The 26,561-nt window shown below is 37.1% G+C and overlaps 1 protein-coding gene across 1 annotated transcript; it reads left to right on the top strand.

The window, feature by feature from the left end:
• Positions 1 to 1,999: 1,999 nt before the first annotated feature.
• LOC148104166 (titin-like) lies at positions 2,000 to 26,040 on the top strand. The gene is made up of 22 exons (XM_087838277.1): positions 2,000 to 2,036; positions 2,585 to 2,620; positions 2,846 to 3,112; positions 4,455 to 4,721; positions 4,844 to 5,122; positions 16,616 to 16,885; positions 16,976 to 17,242; positions 17,331 to 17,603; positions 17,690 to 17,965; positions 20,680 to 20,958; positions 21,052 to 21,327; positions 21,439 to 21,816; positions 21,933 to 22,208; positions 23,412 to 23,654; positions 24,134 to 24,241; positions 24,365 to 24,380; positions 24,468 to 24,565; positions 24,713 to 24,757; positions 24,849 to 24,908; positions 25,128 to 25,190; positions 25,535 to 25,702; positions 25,799 to 26,040. The coding sequence occupies exons 1-22, from the start codon at positions 2,000 to 2,002 to the stop codon at positions 26,038 to 26,040; spliced, it is 4,224 nt and encodes a 1,407-aa protein (XP_087694403.1).
• The last annotated feature ends 521 nt before the right edge of the window (positions 26,041 to 26,561 follow it).

Here is a 26,561-nt window from a genome sequence, read left to right as displayed (position 1 = left end):
GCAGCTACATACTATATATATATACATATAAATAACATTATGATTTATGATCTGCTTCAAGATATGTTCTCTAACTGCACCTTTAGAGGAAGCTAATGTCTTCCTTCTCATTCTCTCCGTCACTACCCAGAGCTTGTGACCACACAAGGGTAGGAAGATAACTCCGCTCTCACTTCACTACACCACACTGGTCCTGCATCCATATCACTGCAGATGTCAATTCAACCCAATCCACCTGCCAATCTCCCACTCCACTCTTGCCACAAGATCCTTCAAATCCTGTGCTTTGGGCCAGAACTCATCCCTAAACCACAGTTACTACTCCAACAATTTTCCAGTGTCAATCACGGCTCAGAGTTGGAGGTGCTGATTCTCATTCCCTCCTCTTCACACTCAGCAGCAAATTGCCTCAATACGAGCTGGAGTCCACCATCTTATGAAGTAAGGAGATCAGTAAGCACAACTGTATTTCACCAATAACTGAACGTTATCAGATTGCCATGGTAACGCTGCCTTGCTGAACTGCTTGCTTCCTCTTATTGCTTCCTTTATTTGACATACAGCGTTAATTCTGTAAAACACATTCAAGTCTATAAACAGCTGCTGTGTTTGCAGCTTTGCTCTGCTATCTAAAAATGTAGCCATGGAAATGAGTAACTAAGTGTGTAAGTGTGCTTTTTAGTTAACAAGTGTAGCTAAAAGGCACTGTCGTTATTTATTAATACAGCAGTTACAACTACTTGTAAGAAAACAGAGAGGAGCTGAGAAAGGGGGCAGGACTTCATCTCGTCTCACGGTCACTTCTGGTTAAGGACACATTTCTATTTTAACTTGTGCACGCTTACTTTCTGTGAGTGAATTTATGACTAATCTACGATGTCACCACAGTGGAAAGATATGTTAAAGGAATCTGCATTAGTTTAATGAAATAAAAATAAAATTACTGTCAGTTATTGATTTCACTGCTGTGTGAGAAAGTGTGTGGATTACCAACATCTGCTGTGAACATTTGCTGTCAGTAAGTATGACATCTCTGTTTATCAGCTGGTATGGGGGCTCACCTCAAATCTATTTAATGTATATTTGAAGCAATGTAATGATTTTGTGCATCAATATTTAGTGTATCGTCATCTCCTTGTAAAGGAGCAGCAGCAAACTCAATGACTACATCTGTGACAGGAAGGGAATGGTAAAAGTTTATTGTCTTGGTTGTGTTTAATCAGTCGTCTTCATTTATGCATCTACTGCAGTTTAAAACGATCTGAATGATGTATACATGTAGTGTTTATGAGGGTAATTATTATTGGTGATAAAGCTCATAATAATCAAACCAAGCATACAAGCAGCAGACAAAGGCAACAAAATATCCGTCGCTGTTTCTGTCGGACCTCAGTCAAATTTTAATGCATGTAATGCACAAGTCTGGAGTTATTACAGTATATACAAAAAGTCCATAGACAGCACTCTAAGCAACCAGGAAAAACTTATTACTAACCTGTTACTTTATTATCTAATGCTTGATAGATACTTGTTAGCAATCTGAATCTGAACAATGTTTCTCGTTGTGTTTGTGGGCTGTAAAATGAACTAAAGTACTTTACATTTAAAGCTTGTCTTTGACTTGTGTTTTTCTCATTTTGGGCAGTCAGTCAAGCTATTGTTGTTTAGTTTCAGTATATATATATATATATATATATATATATATATATATATATATATATTTTTTTTTTTTTTTTTTTTTTTTTTTTTTTTTTACAGCCGTTCTGATAAAAATCTGCCTGATATGTTTCTGCAGGAGAGTATAAATGTATCACATGATGTTGTGGTCAGACTATGTTAAGTTGGTATTTCTGTGTAAAAGGAAGGAAGCAGAGAGAAGAAGTTGAAAAAAATCTTTGTTTCCTTCACAGCTCTTTGGTATCTGCTGTGCTGTTGCTTCACTCTCTCTCTTTACAGAAAGTTGTAGAAGTTTTCAGACGTGTCACTGCTGGATGTGAGGATGGGAGCCACTTTGCTCTGTGAGCTGGGCCTATTCTGTGAGTACATCACTGACTTCTATTGTTTGATTCATACGGATCCATAAACATGTTTTAGTAAGAAGAACAGAGCATCAGTCATCAGACAAATTCTTTGTTGACAGAAGTGACCCACTGCAATGTGTCAATGACATTAATTTTTGAGATTTTTTTCTAATATACAAAGTAAATACTGGGGAGATCATTTCCCTTTTGGAACCCAGTCTTTCATCTGTTGCCCAAAGAGGATGGACTGTACCATTTCAGGTCATGTGATCAGAGGACTCTCATGTTTTGTTATTAACATGGTTGCTTGCAGACTGGATTAGATTTTAGTGCACTGACTCAGATCATAGTAGACATTGAAAACCTCCAAGTGTTTTAAGGAGCTTGGTAAGAAAGCAACTGGACTTTAAACCCTAGTGGGATTGTTCCTTAAGAAGGTCATTAACTCACTATTGATCATGTGCCTCAAGAAATGAGACACATCATTACCAACAGTGTTTTATTTATGTTACATTTGAATGTCTTTAGTTTGATAATGTCTAAAGTTTCTGTCTTTATTGTAGTGCTCTGTACGCTCCTCTGCAGTGGACATGCTCAAGGTGACTGAACAGTTTTCCTTTTTCAATTTCTTCCTTTTTATTTAATAAAGATTATTCTCAACTTGTATGACTCTAATGCAGATCCTATTTGTGTTTCTTTTTATTGATTTATCACTCTATTTTCATTTTATGTGAATATAAATAAAGTGTTATAAATCAATGTCTTGCCTTGAGCATTAAATAAGTGTTTCAGATTGCTAATTGTCTGTTTGTGTTGGATTCTAGATGCTGTGCTAACTATTAAACCCAGCTGGTCCAGTTATTTCACTGGAGAGGTTGTTACCTTCAAGTGTGACATGAATGAAGGAAGAAACACTGACTGGTATTACACAATCAAGAAGGATGGTCGAGACTATGTCCGCTACAGTGCACACAAAGACTACACATTCAAAATTAGCTCGACAGGCCACAGTGGTAAATATCAGTGCTCTGGTACCTGGAAGGGGTCATATTATACAAAGAACAGTAATACTGTCTTTATAACTGTATTAGGTAAGTCCTCAGTGATTAATAATGTGATGATTCCAGTTAAAATACTCATCTGGATTATAAAAATATGTGTTTAATAAATGTTTCATTGAAACTATTTTATTTACGATGTATTGAAACTTTAACCAAGACCATTGCATTTTATCTAACTTTGTTCACAGTACACACTACAACCAAAATACTGTTTTACTTTATAACAAGAATAACTGTCGATGAAATTTAATTTAAATAATGAAAAAAAGAAACATCAAAAGCTCGATATAATTTAAGGTGACGATGTTTCTGTTGTCTAAATGTGAAACCAGGCAGATCCCTCTGAACCCATCAGTGTGTTTCCTTCAACAGTGAACTGCATTAGTTTACATTCAGTGTGACTTCTTCAGGCCAAAGAATGGACAAACATTTGTACTGTGCTTATTTAGAGATCTACAACCTGAATTACCCGACTAACCTCAAAATTGTAGCTCTCTCACCATGTCAGAAAACATTAAAATTATCTTAAACTGTATTAAAAAAATAAATTTAAATTAGGTTTAGGATTCAACTTTATTGTCATTACACATCTATAAATACAGGTTAATGAAATACAGTTTGCATCTGATCAGAGTGCAAGAATAGTAAGTGCTAAAAAATAGGAGCAATTATATACAGATAAGGGTAGTATAAATAAATGGTGGGATAGTTATGAACAGATTATGTACAGAGAGAGCAAATATACAGATGACCTACAGACATGTGTACAGATACACAGATGATCTATATAGTATACAGATGTTCTGTATTGCTATACAGACGGGCAGAAATACAGATGTACTATGAACAAATATAAAGCTTTGCTAAATATATACAGATGTGCTGCATATGTTTAACAGATCTACAGACTGCTATGAATATATTCACAGTGTAGCGCTCTGAGCAGACTATAATAGTGAACAGTGTACGCACTATACCAGAGACTATACTATGTCAGGGTCCTAAACTATAGCAGTAACCAATGTAAGCATATGGTGAAGGTTGAGAATGAATGACAGTCATGATCATGGTCATTGGGAGGGATAAGTGGGTGTGGATGGAAAGGTTCAGCAGGGGACTGAGTTCAGTAAGGTGACAGCTGTGGGGAAGAAGCTGTTCATAAACCTGCTGGTTTTAGTCTCTAGGGTCTTGTAGCGTCAGCTGAAGGGGAGGAGCTGGAAGAGTTTATTGGCAGGATGAGAGGAGTCCCTGAGAATGATGCGTGCTCGGCAAAGACATATCTTCTTGGAAGTTGGAATTTAAATAAAATGAAAACATATTTTAAAATGTTGTTCAATGGCTGTATGTTTTCTTTTCGTCTTTGTGATAACAGCAGATAAACCCAGGGCCACACTGACAGCAGGAACAACAATCATACCAGTAGGGGGCAGTGTGACACTGACCTGCTCTGTGCAGAGCTCTGATGGATGGAAATATGAGTGGTTTGGACAACCCCAAAGAACTTATGAAGTTCAAATCAGTGATCAACAAAACAGAGATATCAGAGTATCTGAAGGAGGAATCTACAGCTGCAGAGGAACAAGAGGAAACCCAGTTTACTACACTGATAGAAGTGATGATGTCACCATTGAGAAAACCAGTGAGTTCAGTCATTTAGTTTGAAATATACATTCACTCATGATTATCAAACATACAATGTGAAGTTTTCTGTGTTGATTTCATGTTTCTATTTGTATCTCAACTGTTAATATGTGTAAACAGTTTCCAATAAAGTTGTTGTAAAACAACAACCCAACTGGCCTCAGATATTCAGAGGTGAGACGATCACTCTGACATGTGAGGTGCAGGAAGGAGGTGAAACCACTGAGTGGGAGTATGAATGGAGAGGACTCAGGACACCCACACAGTGGACACACAATAATGATGTGACATTCAGCGTTTCTGAGTCCAGCAGTGGAGACTACATGTGTAAGAGTCGACGCAGAGATGACTCATATTCTTCAACAGAGTGGAGTGAAGCCTTCACATTGTCAGTATCAAGTAAGTCATGTTTGTTGTGTGATCTCCATTTGACAAATGTCATCATGGTCAGCACAGGATGAATTCAATGGTCTACAAAGCATGTTACATTGTTAGTCAGACAAAGAGCTGCAGCTGATAGTAGCCTCATTGTAGACAGTTTGTCACCACTTTGTGTCATGAACTTTCAGCTGGTATAGAGACACCAATGCTGACCTGCTGCTCCATCACCTGAGGACGATAATGACAGAAATACAAAAACAGAAAAAAACTGACAAGGTGGAAAAATTATTATTGTAAGCAGACACTGAGGTGATTTCTGTGCAAATACAAATTGGACAGAATATGTGCGCCAAAGATGTAATATATAAGCCATATTATATTATCCCTTTTTTTAGATAGTAAGATTTATATTTTTTCTTTAATTACTAATCGTCTTTGTGATTGATAGAGTTACAAGGAGTAATGCAATATTTTCCTGGTTCAATTGCATTACTGTGGGGTGAGGCATCCTAGAGAGAGAGTGACTTTGTGACAACAATCAACATTTTTAGTGACTGACTTTTTGGTTTGTTTTGCCAACCGAGGTGAACTGTGTGAAGATTCTTCTTCTTTCTTTTTTTGTCATGAAACTGATGCTTTCAAACACTTTATTTAAGAACTTTGCATGAGCAGTGGTAAATAAATGAATGCATTTTGTTGTATTAATGGAACAAACGGTGATGTGTGAGTTTTTGATATCAGTGTGTATGTGTTCAACAGGAGGTTTATAGAGACAGAGATATGTTGATATGTTCCTTCTGATCATGTAGGAAGAAGACTATTTCCTAATCAAAGCAAACTTACCATGAAAAAATAATCTAAACAAATGAAAATGTTTTATGAAAGACTGAAACTAAAAATCTCATAACTAAAATGTCTGTATTTCAAATTTCTCTGTGCAGCTACATGGTCTGGGAATTATAAACTTCCATTAGTAAGACGTTCTGTGTCTTCTGTTGTGGTAATAAGAAGGAATCACACAGAATAATCACAAGTATTATTTTATAAATCCAAAGAAGAATCATAATGAAACAGAAAAAAATAAACACTAAAAGAATAAAATGGATTATAGGCATCTGTAAGATTACTCATACCATTTCAGTTTAGTGTTATTGCTTGCTATGTGTTGTTTGAAACTGGAGAGGAGGTTTACAAGAGGTAACATTAATGCAGACAACATCAGGGCAGTGTGATCCCAACCCATGTGTGTGGGGTATATATTTATATTTTCTTTCTGTCTTTGTTTAAACTCAACAGCAGATCAACCAAAGGCCCAAATAACTTCAGACATGAGAGACATCCCAGTAGGGGGAAATGTGACCCTAAACTGCTCTGTGAACCCATCATCATCATCATCTGGATGGAAACACTTCTGGTACAGAGATGAGAACGCCTCTGAAGCCCTGACCACACAAGATGCAGTTTTCCACTCAAATGGACAAATCAGTGTCTCACAGGAAGGACTCTACAGGTGCAGAGGAGGAAGAGGAAACCCAGTTTACTACACAGAGGACAGCCAGTCAGTCAGGATTGATCGCAGGGGTGAGTTAATTTTTTTTCTTCAAGAAATACAAAAAGTGATAAGTTAATGATCTCACAGTTAGACCTTTAGTGGATGTATGAATGGAAAACTACCAAACAAAAATAAATTCACTCGAAGATGCACAATACAAGTGTGAAGGGAGAGCGCGCACCAGTGTTGAGTGATTACTTCATGTCAGCATTCATTAGGTTTTTTATACAATATGTAGAATAGATGATGATGTGAATCTACTTCTACGCTCGCTCATTATCTACTGTATATTACCATTATTGAAAAATTCACAGTGTCTGCAGACAAACGTAAATGTTCTTCTGAGCTGAAACATATTAGCACAGAGCTTTACAGTATAAATACAAAGTGATAAAATAGCAATATATACTTTTGTCTCTGTAAAGCTCACATTATGTATTTGAATTAGAAAATAATTCACAGAATTTATCACCACTCATCTGAATCAAAATCTGCTGTTGGTTTAAATACCTTTGCTCATAAGGGAATGATAAACAGGTGATAAGAAATTCAAAAGGTTTTTTGTATCACTATTCAGGTAAATAATCACCACAGAGGACGATGATACTAAAATAAATGGAATATTTTTAGTTATTATTAGGAATAGTGATGTTGTAAATAGTATTTATGTTTTAAAATGTCCCCATGTAAACTATGTTGCTAATCTGTATAAATGCATCTAATTAAAGCCTGGTATTATTACAGCAACACCTGAAAGCTCTTCATTTCTCACTCCTTTGATCGTTGGACTTGTTTGTGGGATTTTACTGATTCTTCTTCTTCTGCTTTTGTGTCGCTTCAAACAGTCAAAGGGTGAGACCATTATCCATCTGATATTAAACTGAATATGATGTAAATAATGAAAATCACAGATGTATCCTGAACTCTCCATGTACTATTTCTGCACCACAACAGGTTACAATAAAGAATATAACTGTCTTTTCTTACAGATTCATTCTTTGCCAGGTTGGTTCAAATCTCCCCTCTCCTGTACTAGAACTACATCCTGTGTTTCTTATTAAACCTACAGGTTTACTACGTTTGTTTTTTTTGTTTTGTTTTTTTTGTTCCACCAGGACTCGGAGCACAAATCAGAGCTCTGCAATGAACCACGTGATCAAGGATGAAGCTCAACACAGTCGACATGCTTCTACTGTCCAAGGTCAGCCTGATCCATGACAAGTTTTGTTGTTGTTGTTGTATTTATAAATTTATTTACTGACGATTTTTAAACTCCAGGTCCAATATATCTGTTTCTAGTTTGCTGATTTAGAAGATAATCAAACCCATACATAAGAAATTCAATTTTTAATCTATCATTGGCTTGTTTTTGTAGGTGATGCTTGTGTTTATGAATCAATCAAAGACCACGATGACACACAAAATGGTAAAGTAGATACAGTAGCACAGATATATGAAGACTATGTGATTATTTATGTTTAAACATGGAAGTTTTAGAAATCAGCTGCACACAGATAAGAAAACAAAGAGGTTGGACACTTGGTCCTTCTGGTGTAACACGGGGTCAGTTCAACTTTAAGATCAGTCTGTCCTACAAAACATAAACCATTGTGAATCTGATTTATGAATCTATCTCATTCCTCCTGACTGATTATTCTCTAGTTTCACTTTTTGCTGGTGTTACTGTCCCTACTAACAGTATGAGACAACAACCAGTAATCAACCTCATGTCTTCATTTTTTAACTCTTTGCTTATATCCTTTTTTTGTTTGGTTGTTTTTACATTTCAGAGATTAATATTTTTTTCTTTATTTTGGTATAATTTTTTTAAATGTAATTACGTTTTGTTTTCGTTTTTCTTATGCCAAGTTATGTAATAAACATCATTATTATTATTGTTATTCTAATATTTTAACCTAGAAGAATCACGTGGAATTAATTTCAGCGCAGTTTCAGATAAGAGATTAGAAGAAACATTTGAGGAGTCTGTTGATTAGAGCACATTATCTTGTTTTAAGAGGACATAAATGGCATCAGTAGTGCAGGAGTATAGAATGGCAAAGATGGAGGAAAAGTGAACCGTGATCCTTAAGGTTTGGATTTGAGCTTAGTGGAAGGGTCGTGCTGAGCAGGGTTGAGCTGATGTGACACGGACTTGAGGGCTGACAGGTTTTCATAGAAAAGGTTTTTAAACATGACAGAAACATCTAATCTTTAATAGACCTTCAATAGGTTTCTATGATCAGTGTGTTGTTGACTGACAGATATATAAATGTAATGAAAATGAACACGCTTCACCTTTTATCCTGATCATCTGTCCGTCCTCTTTCAGATGACAGTGTGTTTTATGCACAGGTCTCCCACGATAGAGCTAAAACCAAGAAAGACAACGGTGAGTAAAGTAATATAATATAGAACTTTTTTCTTGACTTCATTGACTACACCATTATTTCATCATTTTAAGAGGGTTATAATGATATCAGTTAGATATCATTGTATTATAGAGTCACTGACCTTAATAAACAGGGTGGAGGAAGCTTGAAGTGATCTGACACTGAAATGAGATTTAACAGCAGCAGAGAAAGAAACAGGTTTTCAAACATGACAGTAACAGGTTGTCATAAAATCTCATCTTCAATAGAGTAAAATATCTCCTTCAGTCAGTTCCTGTGATGAGTTACTGTAGGTGTTAACTGACAGAAAATATAAAGGAAATTAAAGCCACTCAAGTTTGTTACTGCTGCTCATCTGTCCATCTTCTTTTAGATGACAGCCTGTTGTACGCACAGGTCTATTACATTAAAGCAAAACCTAAGAGACACAAAGGTAAGTAATGTCATAAAATGAGTACCTTATTTCTTTTGCTTTGGGTTTTACACGTTTTACACACCAAGGAAAACTGTATAAATAAATCAAGTTGTCACTTTGAACAAAGAAGCAATAGCAATGACATTTGACAAATCATTTCTTTATTTGCAGGGAAACCAGCTCCTGCAGCAGCTGATGAAACAGTTTATTCTGAAGTGAAATCACAAACAGCTCTGGGTAACTGTGCAGAAATAAAATAGCTTACATGTTGTGATTTGTTGCTGTAACGATGAACTCAACTACTCAAGTTTTTATGGAGTAAATTCAGTTCTAAATCAGCTTTAACGACTGAATTATGCTGCATCGTTTCTTTCAGATTAATAACAAGATCTGCAAAACCAACTGGATCAGTGACAAAACTGTGTTAATTCCATTAGAAGTAAAGAAATCATTGGAGAAAATGAGATTATGCACTGTTTTGTAAAATAAAATAAAGTCAAACAAACTTTCTTTCATCATAATAGCACCAACTGATGATCTGGCTTTGAGACCAGGATGCATTTTAGAGTGTTTTTACATTTAGATTGCTCAATAAATAAACAACAAATAAAAAAAATAAAAATAAACAACACTTGGAAATGAAAGTCAACAACCTACAGAGGGCTAAATGCAAAGACACATCAAAGTGACAAAATAATGCAGCAGGTTTGTCCATTTTGTCAAATGTTCATTGCACCAACTCAAAATGATACTCAGTTGTCAGTTTGGCCAACATGTGCTTGTGTGCATGCCTGACAATCTTGGAGCATATGAATAATGAGTCAATGGTGTCCTGGGGATCTCCTCCAAGATCTGGACAAGGGCATCTGAGCTTCTGGAGAATCTGAGCTGCCACCTGGCAGCTTCAGATGGAGAGAAACATAATGTCCCAGTTGGATTTTGGTCAGGCAAGTGTGGGGACCAGTCAGTGGTATCAATTCCTTAATCCTCCAGGAACTGCCTGCACACTCTTAACACATGAGGGTGGTCATTATCATACCAGGAGGAACCCACAACCCACAGCACAATAGGGTCTGACAGTGGGTGACAGACTCTTGAGCATGCACTGAATTGGCATCCTAGAGGAGTTGGACATCCTCTACAGCCTCTGTAGCATCCAGGGATCGTCTCACCCTGCTAGTAACGATGATGACCCTAGCCAAATGCAAAAATAGTGAAAAAAATAGTCAGAAGAGAGTGAGGAGGGAAAAATGTCAGTGACCTCTACCTGTAAAACAAGTTTAGGCGTTTGAGTGATGTGATGCTAAACACTGATTAAAAATAATTCCTTTAATTTTTTTTTGAGCAGTCTATGTTTACAGATGTTTCCTGTGTTGTTTCTAAAATCATTTGATGTGTATGATAAGCATACATGTTTCTCTTCCCCTGCATGAATTTAGCATCACTTGACATTTTTCTATAAAGTTGCTTTTCTTCTTTTAACAGCTTTAGGAAAAGATCAACTTTAAATTTTATTTTATGTAAGCTGCTTGGAGAGCTGCAATTGTGTTATATGAATATGTGTTTCCTATAAGATATTTAATCTCAAATATCGTTACATCTACAGTCTTGTTTGTTTGCACACTTGTTCTTGTTTCTGCGCTTCATTGCTCCAGATAGATCTAATTCACACATGGCTGATATCATCCACATATTTTAGTTTCTGTCAGTGTAAGATTTAGTTCTTCCTCCCAGCTGTTACCAGGTGCTTGTTTAAAGCGCACTTTTTATTTTAAGGTGATTATCTTGTAAAATAAAACATTTTGAGGCGGCTATTATTGTGAGTTGTTGTTAAATAAACAAAATTGATTCAAATTGACTTGAATGTTTGTGTTCTAAAACGGTAAAGTAAGTTAAGTGGCATCACATCATACATGGCTCAGAGTGGGGAATGTTCATAAACACCACAGCTGTACATGGAAAGACAGAAATAATAATTATATGTACAGTCTGACTACAGGATTTACTCTACTGTTAAAAATAGGAGCCAAGATATTGATTTTCAGAGGTACCAACAAATACACAGATTACTGTCTTGCAACTGCTGATGCCTTGGGTGTTGATGAGGGTACTTGTTCATCAAACACACTCAGTGATACAGTATTTATGTGTTTATTTGATCAGTTTTACAACAAATACATCATCTGGTTATTCTATAAATATAGAAAGATTGTCTCATTATTGGCTGTAAAAAAAGGAGCAGGATTGTGAAAGTGTTTAGACAGCAGATATGATGATTCAAAGGTAATAGATAAAAACACTAATAATTACAGTACATCAATTTAAAATTCTAATAATATTCTAATGAAGTTTTGACTGTCTCAGCTTAGAAAGAACACCCAATAAGTTATTGCACTCAGTGAGTGAAGTAGACCCGTAGACTTTTGTTTTCAATAACTTTCATAGTGTAAAAGCCCTTTGATTACTTTATCATTTCTTACTGGTCTTCTCAGGAATATCCTGTTCTTTTTGTGCAACTACAACATGCCCAGTGTGAGTCATCTACTCATCCATCCATTTGCTGTAGATTAAAATTTCCATATTCTTCGGTCACAGAGGGGCTTGAACCTCTCAAGGCAGGGTGTAACCTGGAGAGGTCACCAGTCTATCAGAGGGTCAACAGAGTAGGAAAGAGAAAATCACTCACAGCTCCAGCCAATGTCAAATCACTGATTGACCTAACATGCATATGTTTGGAGGAAGCAGACGTACTCTGAGAGAACCCACACAGGTATAGAAAGAGCCAATCCAGACTCTAGTGCAGCAGTGCCGGTGTCAAGTTAAATGCTGCTGTTCTCTGACGTGAATACCTCGTCTTCCATGTAGTTCCATGGTAACAAGGTTGTGCCAGATAAACCCAACAGTTTCCTGACGTGGTCCCCATGTTTCTCTCGTGATGGCCTGGCTTTTGTCTCTTTCTCTCTCTCCTGTTGGTGTTTGTGTGTGTGCTTGTGGACATGTGTGGACATGAGCTCCACTCATTTTCTCTGCTGCCCCATTGGCTGCTCTCCTGTAGAGGATCAGCTGATCAGATTCACCTGCTTCACCATTTCTAATCAAGCTCAGTATTACGACGGAAGCAGATACTCAGTTGTTGTCATATTATTGTGTCAGTGAGATATGTGCTCTGCTTCTTTCTTATATGAGTTTCTGTTTGTCTTTCAGTGGAATAATCAGTCTCTCTGTGTGTATCAAGCCCCCTGAGTTTCAAACAACAGTGCTTTCCTTGGAAAGCCTCAATACTTTCACCGCCATTCCCAAATATCTAATGCACGGATGTCAAACTCCAGTCCTCGAGGGCCGCTGTCCTGAAACATTTCCATGTGTCCCTGCTGCAACACACCTGAATAAAATTAATAGGTCATTAGCAAGAGACTAGAACTTGAAAGAATGCTGAGGTGGCAATTCAGCCCTTTGATTCATGTCACAGCAGCTCATGAGTGAATGAATGTGGTGCAATAAAATTGCTTTAAGAAGTAAATTATTCCAAACAATTAATTTACTTAAGTAGGGTTAGGGCACAGGTGTCGAACTCCAGGCCTCGAGGGCCGGTGTCCTGCAACACAGCTGATTCAAGTGGCTAAATTACCTCCTCAACATGTCCTGAAGTTCTCTAGAGGCCTAGTGATGAACTAATCATTTGATTCAGGTGTGTTGACCCAGGGCGAGATCTAAAACCTGCAGAACACCGGCCCTCGAGGCCTGGAGTTCGACACCCTGGGGTTAGGGGTTGTAATCTCAGCATGCAGTCGAGTTCAATAATCTCTTGCTAATGACCTACTAATTTTATTCAGGTGTGTTGCAGTAGGGACACATTTAAAAGTTTCAGGACACCGGCCCTTGCAGACAGGAGTTTGTCACCCCTGCATTAGAGATTCACCAGTTGCTTCGCCTCTGTTTCTATTCACACGTGAACAAACCCGTCTGTGAGCGGGTCTATCATTCTGCTGATCCATGACATCGCCACCAATCTAATATTGTCGTACAACTAGGGTTAACCTGAAAGCATTTTACAGTACACCAAGTGTCTGTTCAGCCTAGTTATAGCTTTGCTCCAAGTGTACTTTTGAAGGGGGAAAAACCTCAGATTAACAAACTTGCGACCTCAGTAAAGCGCTATCATCAAAGCACATGCTTTTGGGTAAATTGTCAGTGGGAGCTAACAAATAATTGTTAATAACTTTCAGCTTCAAATATAACAACATTTTAAAATACAAACATACTAGAAACATATATGTGAGGAGTAGTCACACACAAATAAATTTCTAGATACTGAGGTACAACTCCAGGCTTGGATGACTCTGGTACATTGTATTCTTTTGATGTTGCATTTTGAGTTTTGTATTTGCTTACTTAACGATTTTATTACTAGTTAGTTTAATTGAATTCATATTCTCTGCACTTAGTTTTAGTTATCTGGGTTCTCTTCCTGGTCATAGTTAGTTATATTTTGTTCCTCTTTTTCAGTCATCTTCCTTAAGTCTTGTTACGTTTCTTCTGTGTCAAGTTTTGATATTTGAACAACAAATATTTATCTGTGCCATGTAGTATTTTTGTCCTTAAGAGTTAAAACTGCATATGTTACAGCTGTACTTTTCTAACCTGTATTCCTCTGCTACTGTGCATGACATTTAATTTTGAACATAAAATGTGGTATTTTTGTTTGAGAATTCTGGTCGTGGGATGAGTTTCTCTGACAAACCTGCCACGCAATGGATGACTATGTTGTTCTATTTGTCATTCTGATTTCCTAGTAGGTGAAACAACTCATATATTTCAGTATCTTAGTTGTAGTTTTTCAATGCAAAGACCTTTATTCCTCTGTCTTGCATGAAGCAACTATTTTCTAACATTTCACTCTACACTTCCTCATTTATATGGAAAAAAACACAACAGCGGACTTTTTATTCAAAACCACAGGAGTGTCAGATGCTGTAATACTTTTATAAACCCTGTTGATCTTTAACTGTATAGCATGTTTAATTGCACATCTTTCCTGAATGCATTATAAATATATAAAGAAGTTTGTTTGCATATGTATAAAGCTCAATGTCTGAGATGATGTCAAAGCCCTGATCTAGCAACACATTGCAAGGTGTGAAAAAGAAGTTGAGCTCATCAACCACATGCTAACCGTCAGTGTCATGGTCCCCTAGTCCTCCTAAACTTCCTGCTCCAAGTTTAGTTTTTCTCCCTATCTCTCTCTCTTCTGTGCATGTGTGTCTGTCTATGGGTGGGACCCACTACAGGTTCCTGCCTCTGGCTGAATGCAGCTGCAGCAATCTGCCACCCACATCATCTCATCAGGAAGCCACTACATAAAGCATTAGCTGAGGCTCCTTCTTTTTTCTGTTTTTTTTTTTTTTTTTTTTAAAAAACATTATTGTTCTAACAATCTGCCCCTGAGAAAATCTACATTCAGGCTTGAATTTATTTGCTACGTCCCGTTTGAACCCCAGATTTTAAGTAGTCTAAGACATAACAATGATAAATTGTTCCATTTTTTTTTTCTTTGAATTTGTTTTCAAATTAAACCATTGATGACATTCTGGTGATCTTAAAACACTACGACAAATCACTTTCCCAAACATTATTATCTGAGCAGTTACAATTTAGTTTCAGAAGCAGGGATCATATATAATGTCAGCTCTGCATACTGTTCACAGTAAAACAGGAAGTGTCAACAGTTAAAAATAAGATATGTCATCAGTGTCCTCATGTAGGGCTAAAGGAGAAGTAGCAGTGAAAGGCTGAACACATAAAACGAGGTTGCAGAAAGCCTCTACTCCCATAATCAGGTGAAACATTACTATTTTCTCACATTCTCTGTTTCTCACTTCTGTTTCAGTGTTTCTGTCAGTAGCAGTGACAGACTTTCAGGCTCAGTGTGATGATGGGGCTCACTGTGCTCAGCGTGCTGTCCTTATTCTGTGAGTATAAGTAACTTCCTTTATTTGACCGATAAAGACTGAACTATATTGAGTGCGAAATGTTTGTCCAACTATTGATACTACTGGTAAAATTATATTCATTAAAAAGGCTTTTATTTGCAACATGTGACCATTGATGACTGAATGATATGTTACAGTGCTGAATATTACCCTCTGCTGTGGAGACGCTCAAGGTAAATGAACAGCTTTCTTCCTTTTTTATTTTTCTATGGATTGATGTGTGAATAACATTCTTGTTTTTTCTTCATTTTTGCAAATTATATTAGAAATACATTAATAATTGCTTGTAAAGTGAGAAATCTTCCTCTTCATTAAGACAAAATCTTGTCTGAACTTTTTCTGTGTGTTTATGTTCATGTTGGATTTTAGATGCTGAGCTGAGCCTTAAACCAAACGTGTCCCATTTATTTGCTGGAGAGTCTGTAACCTTCATCTGTGACATGAGAGAGGGAAATGCCATTGACTGGCTTTACAAATTCAACTGGAATGCTCAAGAAATGGTCCACTTTAGTAAAAGTTTATCCTACTCACTTTACCTGACAGCAGGGCTGAGTGGGAATTATCAATGTATTGGTCGCCGCAATGGCTTGAAAGACTTTACAAAACAGAGTAATAACCTGACTCTGTCCATATCAGGTAAGCTACTGTATCATATTTATTAGACTTTCATTCAACAGTAGCACAGCTGTGTTAAATCCAGCATCAGAGTTTCAGTTTATGTTATTCCAAAGTTTCTATTTAGTATTTTTCTTTTATTCTTGTTGATGTAATGATCTCTGCACAGCAGGGCGTGGACAGTAACATTAAGCAGAAATTTCCTGCTAAGTTACAAACTCAGAGTCGACCTGTTAAGGCTGAAAATGTAGCAGGAAGTAAATATGTCAAGTATGATGTAACTTTTAGCTGAGCGTTGTGACAACTCGTGAAGATGACATCAAATTAGGAAGCAGTGTGAACTTTAGTGCATTACATACAGCGAAGTGTATGTTATATATAGTATGATGTATGAGAGACGTGAGAAGAACTGGTCACATGAGATGCTGCCTTGATGAATTACTTCACAGCTTTTTATTCTACATATTATGAGAAATTGTTAACGTTGAGGTTTTCCCAGAAAAAAAATGCATAAATAACAAAAACAACATTTTCTAAATCAAACAGCACTCAGACCCACAGCGACTATAACAGCAGACAGGACAACTATTCCAGTGGGGGGCTCGGTGACACTGTCCTGCTCTGTTCAGGGCTCTGCTGGCTGGACATATGATTGGTTCAGACAAGTACCAGATTCTCGTGAAGTAGCAATTAATACGAACACTTTGCAGAACTTCATTAATGTCTCAGACGAAGGCATCTATCGGTGCAGAGGAAGAAGAGGAAACCCAGTTTTCTTCACAAACCTCAGCAAAGTGTATCACATTCAGAAAACATGTGAGTTTGATAACTTTTTGTAAGAAATAAAAGGACAAAGATTTATGATGACCAACCTTTTCTGTATTAATTCATTTTCGGTATGAAAAGTGTCCAACAGGGCCTTTGTGACTCTGCAACAGAACTGGACTCAGATATTCAGCGGTGAGATGATCACCATCAAATGTGAGATCCAAGGAGGAGAAAACACTGAGTGGCAGTATGAATGGAGAACAACAAGCTCAAAAACACCTCCCACACACAGTGAATACAACATCAGCAGTGCTTCATTTTCCTACAACGGGCAATATTGGTGTAAGGGTAGAAGAGACTTGTTCTTCTCAACAGTTTGGAGTGATGCTTTTACACTAAAAGTCTGTAAGTAAAATCATCTTTGAGTTTATTATTTACTCTTTTTCATCTGACCAACTATAGAAAAACAGATTTGTTTTACTCTAACAAACAGCAAACAAACCCAGACCCACAATTACTGCTGAAAGAAGAACTATACCAGCTGGAGGCAATGTAACACTCAGCTGCTCTGTGGGGAGCTACAATGAGTGGAAATACTTCTGGTTCAGACGTGCCTCAGTCTTTTCAGAAATTCAGGTGATTAGAAACAAAGAACCAGATCAAATGATCACTGTCACACAGGGAGGTATCTACTACTGCAAGGGAGGGAGAGGAAACCCAGTTTTCTTCACAGAGGACAGTCATCCAATTACTATTGAAAAAAGAGGTGAGTTTAAGCGTTTTCATTTGGATTAACATGGGATGCAGAAATATTTAAAACTGGACCAATTGGATTTTTGTTTTTGTAAACAGTTTCCAACAAAGCAGTTGTGTCCCTGGATCCCAGCTGGCCTCTGATATTCAGTGGCGAGAAGATCACTGTTAGATGTCAGATTTCTTTAGGTGGAAGCACTGAGTGGGAGTATGAGTGGAGCAAACCCGACTCAAGCACAGTTCTGGCAAATGATGCATACTTAAATCTTAATGCATCTGTGATCAGCAGTGGAAGCTACAGGTGTATGGGTAAAAACAAACAGGAGCTGTATTCTGTGACAGAGTGGAGTGATGTCATCACACTGACAGTCTCTGGTAAGAAAGTTTTGTTATGCTTATATAAGGCACAAGGGCAACATTTTATAACATTTTATAGTTTATATTACAACCACATAGTATGAGTTATTCTCACTAATGTATTGGTGCAGGATTGATCATTTATAAAATCTTATGGCATAATAAACATTACAACTAATAATGATGAAATCATTATTCTTCGTTAACGGGTCATAGCATGTTTAATGACAGCATTTTTGTTGTTTATAAATGACTGTTTTGTAAATTAAGCATTTCATCAAGTATAAAATGCTTAGACCTAATAGCAGTAGCATTATGTTGAAAGTGTAAGTATAAAAAGTATTCAGATGCACATTTATGTATGTAAGGATTTATTTTTTATCAACTAGTAAGAGAGCGAGAGCTTCGTCATGAAGTATTTTCAAATGAAAAGTTTAAGGTCATTAAAATCTAATGAAAACAAAGATGCTGTTAAAGAATTTATGTGAATTCGATAAGCTGGGCAATACTATTTAATTTGAGAACCAAGAAACAGAAGGTAAAACAGCATCATGGTCTGAAATACATGCATCATAAATCTGTGTGGGACATAAGGTCTGGTGTGTGTGTCCCTTTTCCTGTGTTGGACAAGTCACTGAGTAAGTGAGGTTAAATCTTTCAACAAGATGAAGACATTAGACTCATGAATATTAAAACCACCAACAATTTAAAGTGATCATAATTCAGGGTTATTTCACCCACAAACTCTGCAAATTCTATTTAAAAATCTTAGTGGTAGATCAGAGTGCACAGTACAGTATAAATGTCGACATTGGAAACTGGATTTGAAAACAGTTGCTAACCCCCACCTCTACCAGTAGTGCAAAGGGAGCTGAAAACAGACAAGAGAAGGTAGTTGTAAGAATAGGCTGGACTCACCAGCACTAAGACAAGCATCTGTGGGAAACATAAAATCCTGTGAGGTGAAGAATTCATTTAACAGAAAAGCCTTGTTTGTTAATGATCTACCATTAATAAAAGTCAAATGAAATATCCTCTCCTCATGATGTAGTGGGGTGGCTTAGTGGGCGAAGATTCCCATAATCTTCATTTGCCTTGGAAGAAGAGTCTCCACTGACAAGTTCAGTAGAGCCGGATAGACAGGTTAGATCCATCGAAGCTCCAGTTATAACAGAGAAGATGGAGAAGACTGAAGGAATACTTTGAAGAACTCATGAATGTAGAAAATGACAGAGAGGATGGAAGGGGAAAAGTTAGGAAGTGCAGAGGATTAGTAGGGAGGAAGTGAGTGCAGCTGATAAGCAGATGAAGTGAGTACAAAGGCAGCTGGTCCTGATGTCACATCAGTGGGGGGTATGGAGATGTCCAGAAGAGAGGGCAGTGGGCCTTTTAGTCACATTGTTTAACACAAGCCTGAGGAATGGAGAACTGTATTGGTGCAGATTTTCAAGATCAAGTGTGAAATGTAGAGTTTCTAAGGTCAGAACTTAGTAACCTTGGGGGGATACTCCCACTGGGTTTAAATCTGGGACTCTCCGCCATTTAACCTTAGAACTGAAGAAACTTCTCGGATGAGAGGTGAAACGTCTTAAAGGAACTTAAAGAAGTCCAGTCGCTTTTCTTTCCAAGCTCCTTAGACCACCTGCTGTTAAATGAGTTTTTTCTACCAAAATAAATAATAACAAAATTAGACTTTGATATGTGAATATTCCTTATTAAGAACTGAATATTCAATGCGCGGTCCTAATTTTTTCATAACAGTGCATTTGTTACCAACAGATGACTGCAAAATTAAACTGAGTTTGATAAAAGCATGTAACTGCAAATGTTAATATTTCATATATGTGATGCAAACATACATACTTGGTACAGGCTGAGTGCTACTGAATAAGGCTACGTTCACACTGCAGGTGAAAGCGCATCAAATCTGACTTTTTTGACCCTATGCGACCCATATCTGATCATGGTATGACAGTTTGAATGGCACAAATCCGATATTTTCAAATCCGACCTGGGTTTCTTGCGTATGTGGTACTGAATCTGATACATATCCGATGTTTTAGAAAGCGACTGCAGTTTGAACGGTCATGTCACATTAAATCCGTCTTCTGTGTCACTGACACAAGACAGACGCCAATTATCAGCGCCGGAGAAGACATCGCGAACGTTTCCTGGCCATCCCGTGTAGATGTCAGTGAAACTGTTGGGAAGACAACGTTGGAGAAACGTGAACATTTTATTTATACTGTATAATCTGCAGATTCTGACAGAAATCTGCAACTATCCTTTGAAGCACCGCTCCTCTAAAACAGCAATAAGGATAATTATTAGGCCATATGTAAATAACAAAAATATTTTTATAACTTAAAGCAAAATTGGGAAACATAAAGTCTGAAACAAGTCTTTATATTAAGGCCATCAGTCAAACAATATTGTTTGGTCTGGGTCTAACAGAGCGCGTTGTGTGTGACATCTTCTTTTGCGCATGCGGGCACACTAGAGCGCGTTTGCTGTCACATTTTATTTATAATGTGAACAAGCAGACAAAAAAAATCAGATTTGATCAAAAAATCAGAATTGAGCATTAAGACCTGCAGTGTGAACGTAACCTAAGATATACTATGTATCCTTTAAGAATTATTTGTAAAATTGTGATTGTCTCTAAAGCAAAGAGGCAGTAATTGTTTCACTGTAATTTTATAATACATTTCTTTTTTTTCTAAATTAAACAGGAAACAGACCAAAGGCCAGCATCAGTGCTGATAACAGAGTCTTTCTAGAAGGTGATACAGTCACCCTGACCTGCTCTGTGACACCATCTACTACTGGTTGGAGTTACTACTGGTACAGAGGCAAGAAAACCTCAGAACCACTGACGATGGCAGAAGTTGTTCTCCACTCTGATGGACAAATCGGTGTATCACAGGAAGGAGACTATTGGTGCAGAGGAGGACGAGGCAACCCAGTTTACTACATAGACTACAGTGATGTGATCAGTATTAAAAAAACCGGTGAGTCATGGTGAATTTCCCTTTATTTAATTAATGGAAGATGTTTAAAAGTAATTTAATTAGTTATTTATTTATTTTTTATCTGTTTAACAGTTAGAAACAGGCCTGCTGTGACTCTGCATCCAAACTGGCCGGAGGTATACAGCGGAGAGACAATCACTTTGAAATGTGAGATCCCAGGAGAAGACACTGAGTGGGATTATGAGTGGGAAACAAGCAGCTCACATCAACCTCCAAACCAAAATGAATACAAGATTAACTCTGTTTCTACATCACACCATGGGCACTACTGGTGTAAGGGCAGAATGAGAAGTGCACAACAGAATTCAACAATGTGGAGTGCATCCTTTGACCTAAAGATAGTTTATGGTGAGTGAATTGTAAATGTAATGTGAATTGTATGCTTGCATTTATTAACAGATAATCTGCCCTTAAGCTTCTTGTTCTTGATCTCACTCTGAAAATATAATTTCCCAACAGAACGTCATCCTGTCCTCACTGTGTCTCCATCATGGCTGAGTCCTGGAGCCTCAGTAACTCTGAACTGTGATGTTGAACATCCGTCTGCAGGATGGAGCTTCTACTGGTATAAAGTTATTAAACAGGAGTCAGGCATGTATCACCCATACCACTATTACCCCTATGACTATTACTCCAGACACAGACACTGGAGACATCATAATAGAATTTATCGCCTCTACAAGTATGAATTATTACCTGGAAGCATCAGTGGGACTGCACAGGACTCCTACATCATTCATGGACAGACACACACAGCAGGATATGTGTGCAGAGCTGGAAGAGGAGACCCAGAGTATCACACTGATCACAGTCGACCAAAGTTTGTCTGGTCTGCAGGTCAGTATTTTTGCTCCTAATTTAAAAAGGAAAAAAATAAGTGTTACTATTGCATTCACAGTCTTCAATCTATTAATCTATCAAGAAAAAAATGACAGTTCTTGTTTTTCCTCTAGATTTAAATTCAGCAGCCTCTCTCACAGTCAGTCCTAACAGTGTGCAGCACTTCATTTATGATTCAGTATCTCTGAATTGTTCTGGAAACTCTTCTCAGTGGAGAGTGATGACATTTACTCGGGACAGATACCTGAGAGAACTCCTGGAATGTGGAAACTGGGGGATAATGACTGAATCCACATGCAACATAGATCGTCTCCTGTACCAAGATGCTGTGTCCTGGTGTGAGTCTGAATCAGGACAGTTCAGCAATGGAATCAACATCACTGCACCTTGTAGGTCTTTACATCCCTAATTCTAAAGAGTTTGGACGCTGTGTAAAATATAAATTAAGAAAGAAAACAGTATCTATGTTTAAGCTTTTAAAATGAGAAACTGTATAATTGCAAGAAACAGATACACAAATTGTTTTCAAATGGTGAAAGACTGGGACTCCAGGCAGCCCAGTTCAGCTTCTGTACTCTTCAAATATGCAAGGCCTTTCATGAAAAAAAGTCATCTTGATGAGAGCATATTTTGCTCTAAAATCTCTATATACTTTTCAACATTAATAGTGCCTTTTCAGATGAGCCAAGCAGCTCATATTCCATAGTCACTAAAGCACCTTAAACCATCAGAGATCCAAACTTTAGAACTGAGCCCTAATAACAGCGTGGATGGTCCTTCTTTTCTTTAGTCCAGGGGATGTGGCATTTGAGTATTTCAAAAAGAATTTCAAATTTGTATTAATCTAAACAAGAAAACAATTTTCTGTGTTATCTTGGTTTCATTCAAATGAGTTTTGGCCAACACAAGACACTGAATGATGTTCCCAGATGGCCTCTTCTTTGAATGTTAGACCTGTAGCCTGTATTTCTGAATGGCACAGTAACCTTGAAACACTGACTAATCTGCAACATAGAAGTGCAAACAATCAACAGAATACTGTATGCACCACATTAGTTTATATTGCATTAAGGAAAAAATCTATCCTTGCTACAAGTCATCTTATTACAATGTGTATACAGCAGAATAGAACATGTATTTATACAATGTTTGACATGTTTCATTATATGGTTCAATATCTACATTTTTGAAATATATTTTCCACATAATTATGACGATACCAAGAGTTTAGTTTTCCATTAAGTGGCACCAACAAGATTTAAATTCACAGTGCAGCCATTGGACACATACAAATAAATCCAACACTGCAGAGGATGAAGCAGAAATGTGAGCCCATGATTATAGGTGTGGTAATAGCTTTGTGTCATAACAGTATTCATAATTATGAGACGATGTAGCCAAAAATGCATCTGAAATCCAGCTATAGCTTAAATGATCATGCTGTGGTTAAAAGTGTGAGGAAAAATAATACTAATAAAAACATAAAGAACAGGATTAGAGCTGTTGATGTCACTGTCTTCATTTACCAAACAAGGATGGAAACAGTAGACTGTATGTTGGTAAGTTCTCTCATATTTTAATGGCTTTTACAGATACTGATGTGATCCTGGTGAGCCCTGTCCATCCAGTCAATGAAGGGGACTCTGTTGCTCTTGGCTGCAAGTTGAGGACAGGAAACTTCAATTCCACTGTTGGATTTTACAAAAATGGGAAACTAATTCAAAATGATGACCGAGAAAAGCTAAATATTCCCGCAGTGTCAAAGTCTGATGAAGGCTTCTACAAGTGTGACTATTCAGGGCATGAGTCACCAGAAAGTTGGATGTCAGTAAAAGGTAAGTGTGAACGATAGAGTTGTAGACAGAGAAGAAATACCCTGTTGTCTCTGTTTCAAAAGATTTAAACAAAAGGATCATCAAATAAAACCAGCCGGCCAGTAGTGACAGTCTACAAAATCGAAGTGTGAAAATGAAGAAGATTAAAAGGTTAAAAGAAGGTTAAAATGGTCCTGCCCACGTAAAGTATGCAAACCCTTATTTTGAACTAAAACTGTATTTTATAGTTTGTCTTTTTAGCCATTTTTATAGAGTGTTGATTGTTTAACATCCCAGTCGTTACTATGTAACCATTCACAATATTTTCCATCTCCACAGTTTTAAGAGATGACTTTCTGATTTAACAAAACATTTACAGACGTCTTCAGACACGCCAGAAAATGCCTGTCAGGTTCAAAGTGTCCTTTGCCCATGATGTATCCCATTGATTGGGTTATATCATTATAGATTAAGCTAATTTTTATTCTTTATCATTGCAGGATCCAGATCTTCATTTTCTGTCTCTCTAATCACGGGGCTGGTTAGTGGTATGTCACTGATTCTCCTGCTGTCCCTGTTGCTCTGTTGTTGGCACAAAAAATCAAAGGGTGATTTATTTATTTATTTTTATTTCATATATTAACTGCCAGACACTGCCATGGTATGGACAATTATTATGTTTATTTGTAATTCTCACCCATTTAATATGATTACTACTGTCTTCTCCATAGGTACACTTTGTATCAGGTTGGTAAAACACTTTCTTTTCTTGTCTCCAGTGAACAAACACTATGTAACACATTCATTGTAACTTGAACCTGTTTAAAACCTCAGACCAGCCCAGTCTCAGGAAAACAGTCAGGCTGCTGCTACAGTTCAAACTATGAGCCAGGATGAAAATCAGCAGCAAATATATTCCTCCCTTCTTCATGGTCAGCCACACACCTGTTACAAAATAAGAGCATTTACAGCTGAACATTTCTATACTCATGTTTATATTCACAGTTATAATATAACTGCAAGTTTACTGCACACAGAGTGATTATTTTGTCATTGTCTTGATTCTCACTGACCCAAAGGTGATATGAACGTCTATGAGTCATGTAGACCTTCTGAAAACACGGGTACAGTATAAGATATGTCTTTTTTATTAAAGATTAGATCAAGATTACTGAATAATAAAAATCTAAAATAGTACAATTGTCCTCATTTTAGGTGGACGGACAGATGACTACAGAAATATCTCTCTTCAGCTCAGAAGTGTCGAACAGAGGAGTGAGTACAAAAAATATGAAAATACAAAACAGATTTTGAATTATAATTGCAAATGTATCATGCAGCCAAAACCATGTGCACTTCTGAAATCATACCTGTAAATATATGTAACATTTAAGTTTCAGTGAATAAAATCTCATTTGTTTACTGTACCATTTATATTTTAAAGGCCCCTCAGAGTCATTATACCCACATATATTTTCTGTGTTAATGTTACAGGAAAGCGTGATGATCCAGAGGAAACCTCTGACTACCATAACGTAGATCCAAACTCAGCTACAGGTACAAATATTAAATGTACCAAATATTTTGTTTCAGGGATGAAATATGTATCACATATGTGTGTTGGGCTACATATGTGTTAACTTCAAGGGAGCTTTAATTAGATTTCCTAATAATAAGAAGAAACTCATTTGTAGCCCTTTTAAAACCACACCTTCAGTATCATTAAACCTGTTCTTTAGTTAGTTTTACTTTATTCTGTTTTCATTTATTTCATTTTATGTATTTACATTTGAAGGTCCCTAAAGAGAGGCACGGCATCAATAAAACAAGAGAAGGTCAACAGCAACATGAAAAAACAAACAAAAACATAAAAAAAAACCATTATGTCAGTGATATGGCAGCATATGGCTTCATGCTGAGAAAGAAGTATAAGGAAGGTCAGAGGGAGCTTCACTGTGTCTTTGTGGATCTAGAGAAAGGATATGGTGCCAAGTGTGTGGGGTACTGCGTGAGGATGTCAGGAGTAGCAGAGGAGTATGTCAAGGTGGTGCAGGACATGTATGAGGACAGTGAGACAGCAGTGAGGTGTGTGGTTGTAACTTAGCAGTTCAAGCTGGGGGTGGGATTACATCAGGAATCAGCTCTGAGCCCCTTCTTGTTTGCAGTGGTGATGGACAAGATGACAGATGAGGTCATGCAGGAGTCTCTGTGGATTATGGTGTTTGCAGAAAGCATTGTAATGTGTAGAGAGAGGAGGGAGCAGGTGGAAGAGAGGCTGGAGAGGAGGACGCATGCACCGGAGAGAAGAGGAATGAAATTCAGTAGAAGCACGACAGAACACATATGTATGAATATGAGACAGTTTAACAGTGAAGCTGCAAGGAGTAGAGGAAGTGAAGGTGGATAAGTTCAACTGAGAGCCCCAAAGAGAGTGCAGCAAGGGTGGGTAAAGAGTGGGCAGGGGTGATTTGTGACATATGGACAGCAGTGAGATTGATAGGGAAGGTTTGCAAAACTGCACGACTATTTATTTGTAAATGATCAATTAATAAATTAATTGTTATTGTAATAATTATTATTGTAATTGTATAAATGCTTACAGTATAATTCAGAGTTTAATATCAAACTAAAGGGAAATTACCAAGGCACTTCCAACTCTAACAATACTAAGCTCCTAAGTATCGTAATTGTACTGGTGACCATGTCACATGATCACCAGTATAAGCATGCTCATGAGTATCATGATGAGTAATTCTGTGTGTAAATATAAACAAAACATATAAACATGAGGAAGTTTGAATTTTGTAGAAGTGTTTTTAAGATGAAAATATTGTATATAAGTATAAAGTGTATTAAGTAGTTTTTCACATTGAACTGTATCCCATTTTCTCATTATTTTAATCGCTTTTCTACTAAAATAATAAATAT

This window comes from Neolamprologus brichardi, chromosome 3 (assembly GCF_056152115.1).
Source record: "Neolamprologus brichardi isolate AB-2024 chromosome 3, ASM5615211v1, whole genome shotgun sequence".
NCBI classification, from domain to species: Eukaryota; Metazoa; Chordata; class Actinopteri; order Cichliformes; family Cichlidae; genus Neolamprologus; species Neolamprologus brichardi.
This window is presented reverse-complemented; position numbering and strand designations above follow the sequence as displayed.

Excerpts from the sequence above, each read along its gene's own strand:
- LOC148104166 (XM_087838277.1), top strand. The coding sequence starts at position 2,000 with ATGGGAGCCACTTTGCTCTGTGAGCTGGGCCTATTCT. Across the intron at positions 20,959-21,051 it reads GATCAGTATTAAAAAAACCG|TTAGAAACAGGCCTGCTGTG; the intron begins GTGAGTCATGGT and ends TCTGTTTAACAG. Across the intron at positions 24,909-25,127 it reads CAGAAGTGTCGAACAGAGGA|GAAAGCGTGATGATCCAGAG; the intron begins GTGAGTACAAAA and ends TTAATGTTACAG.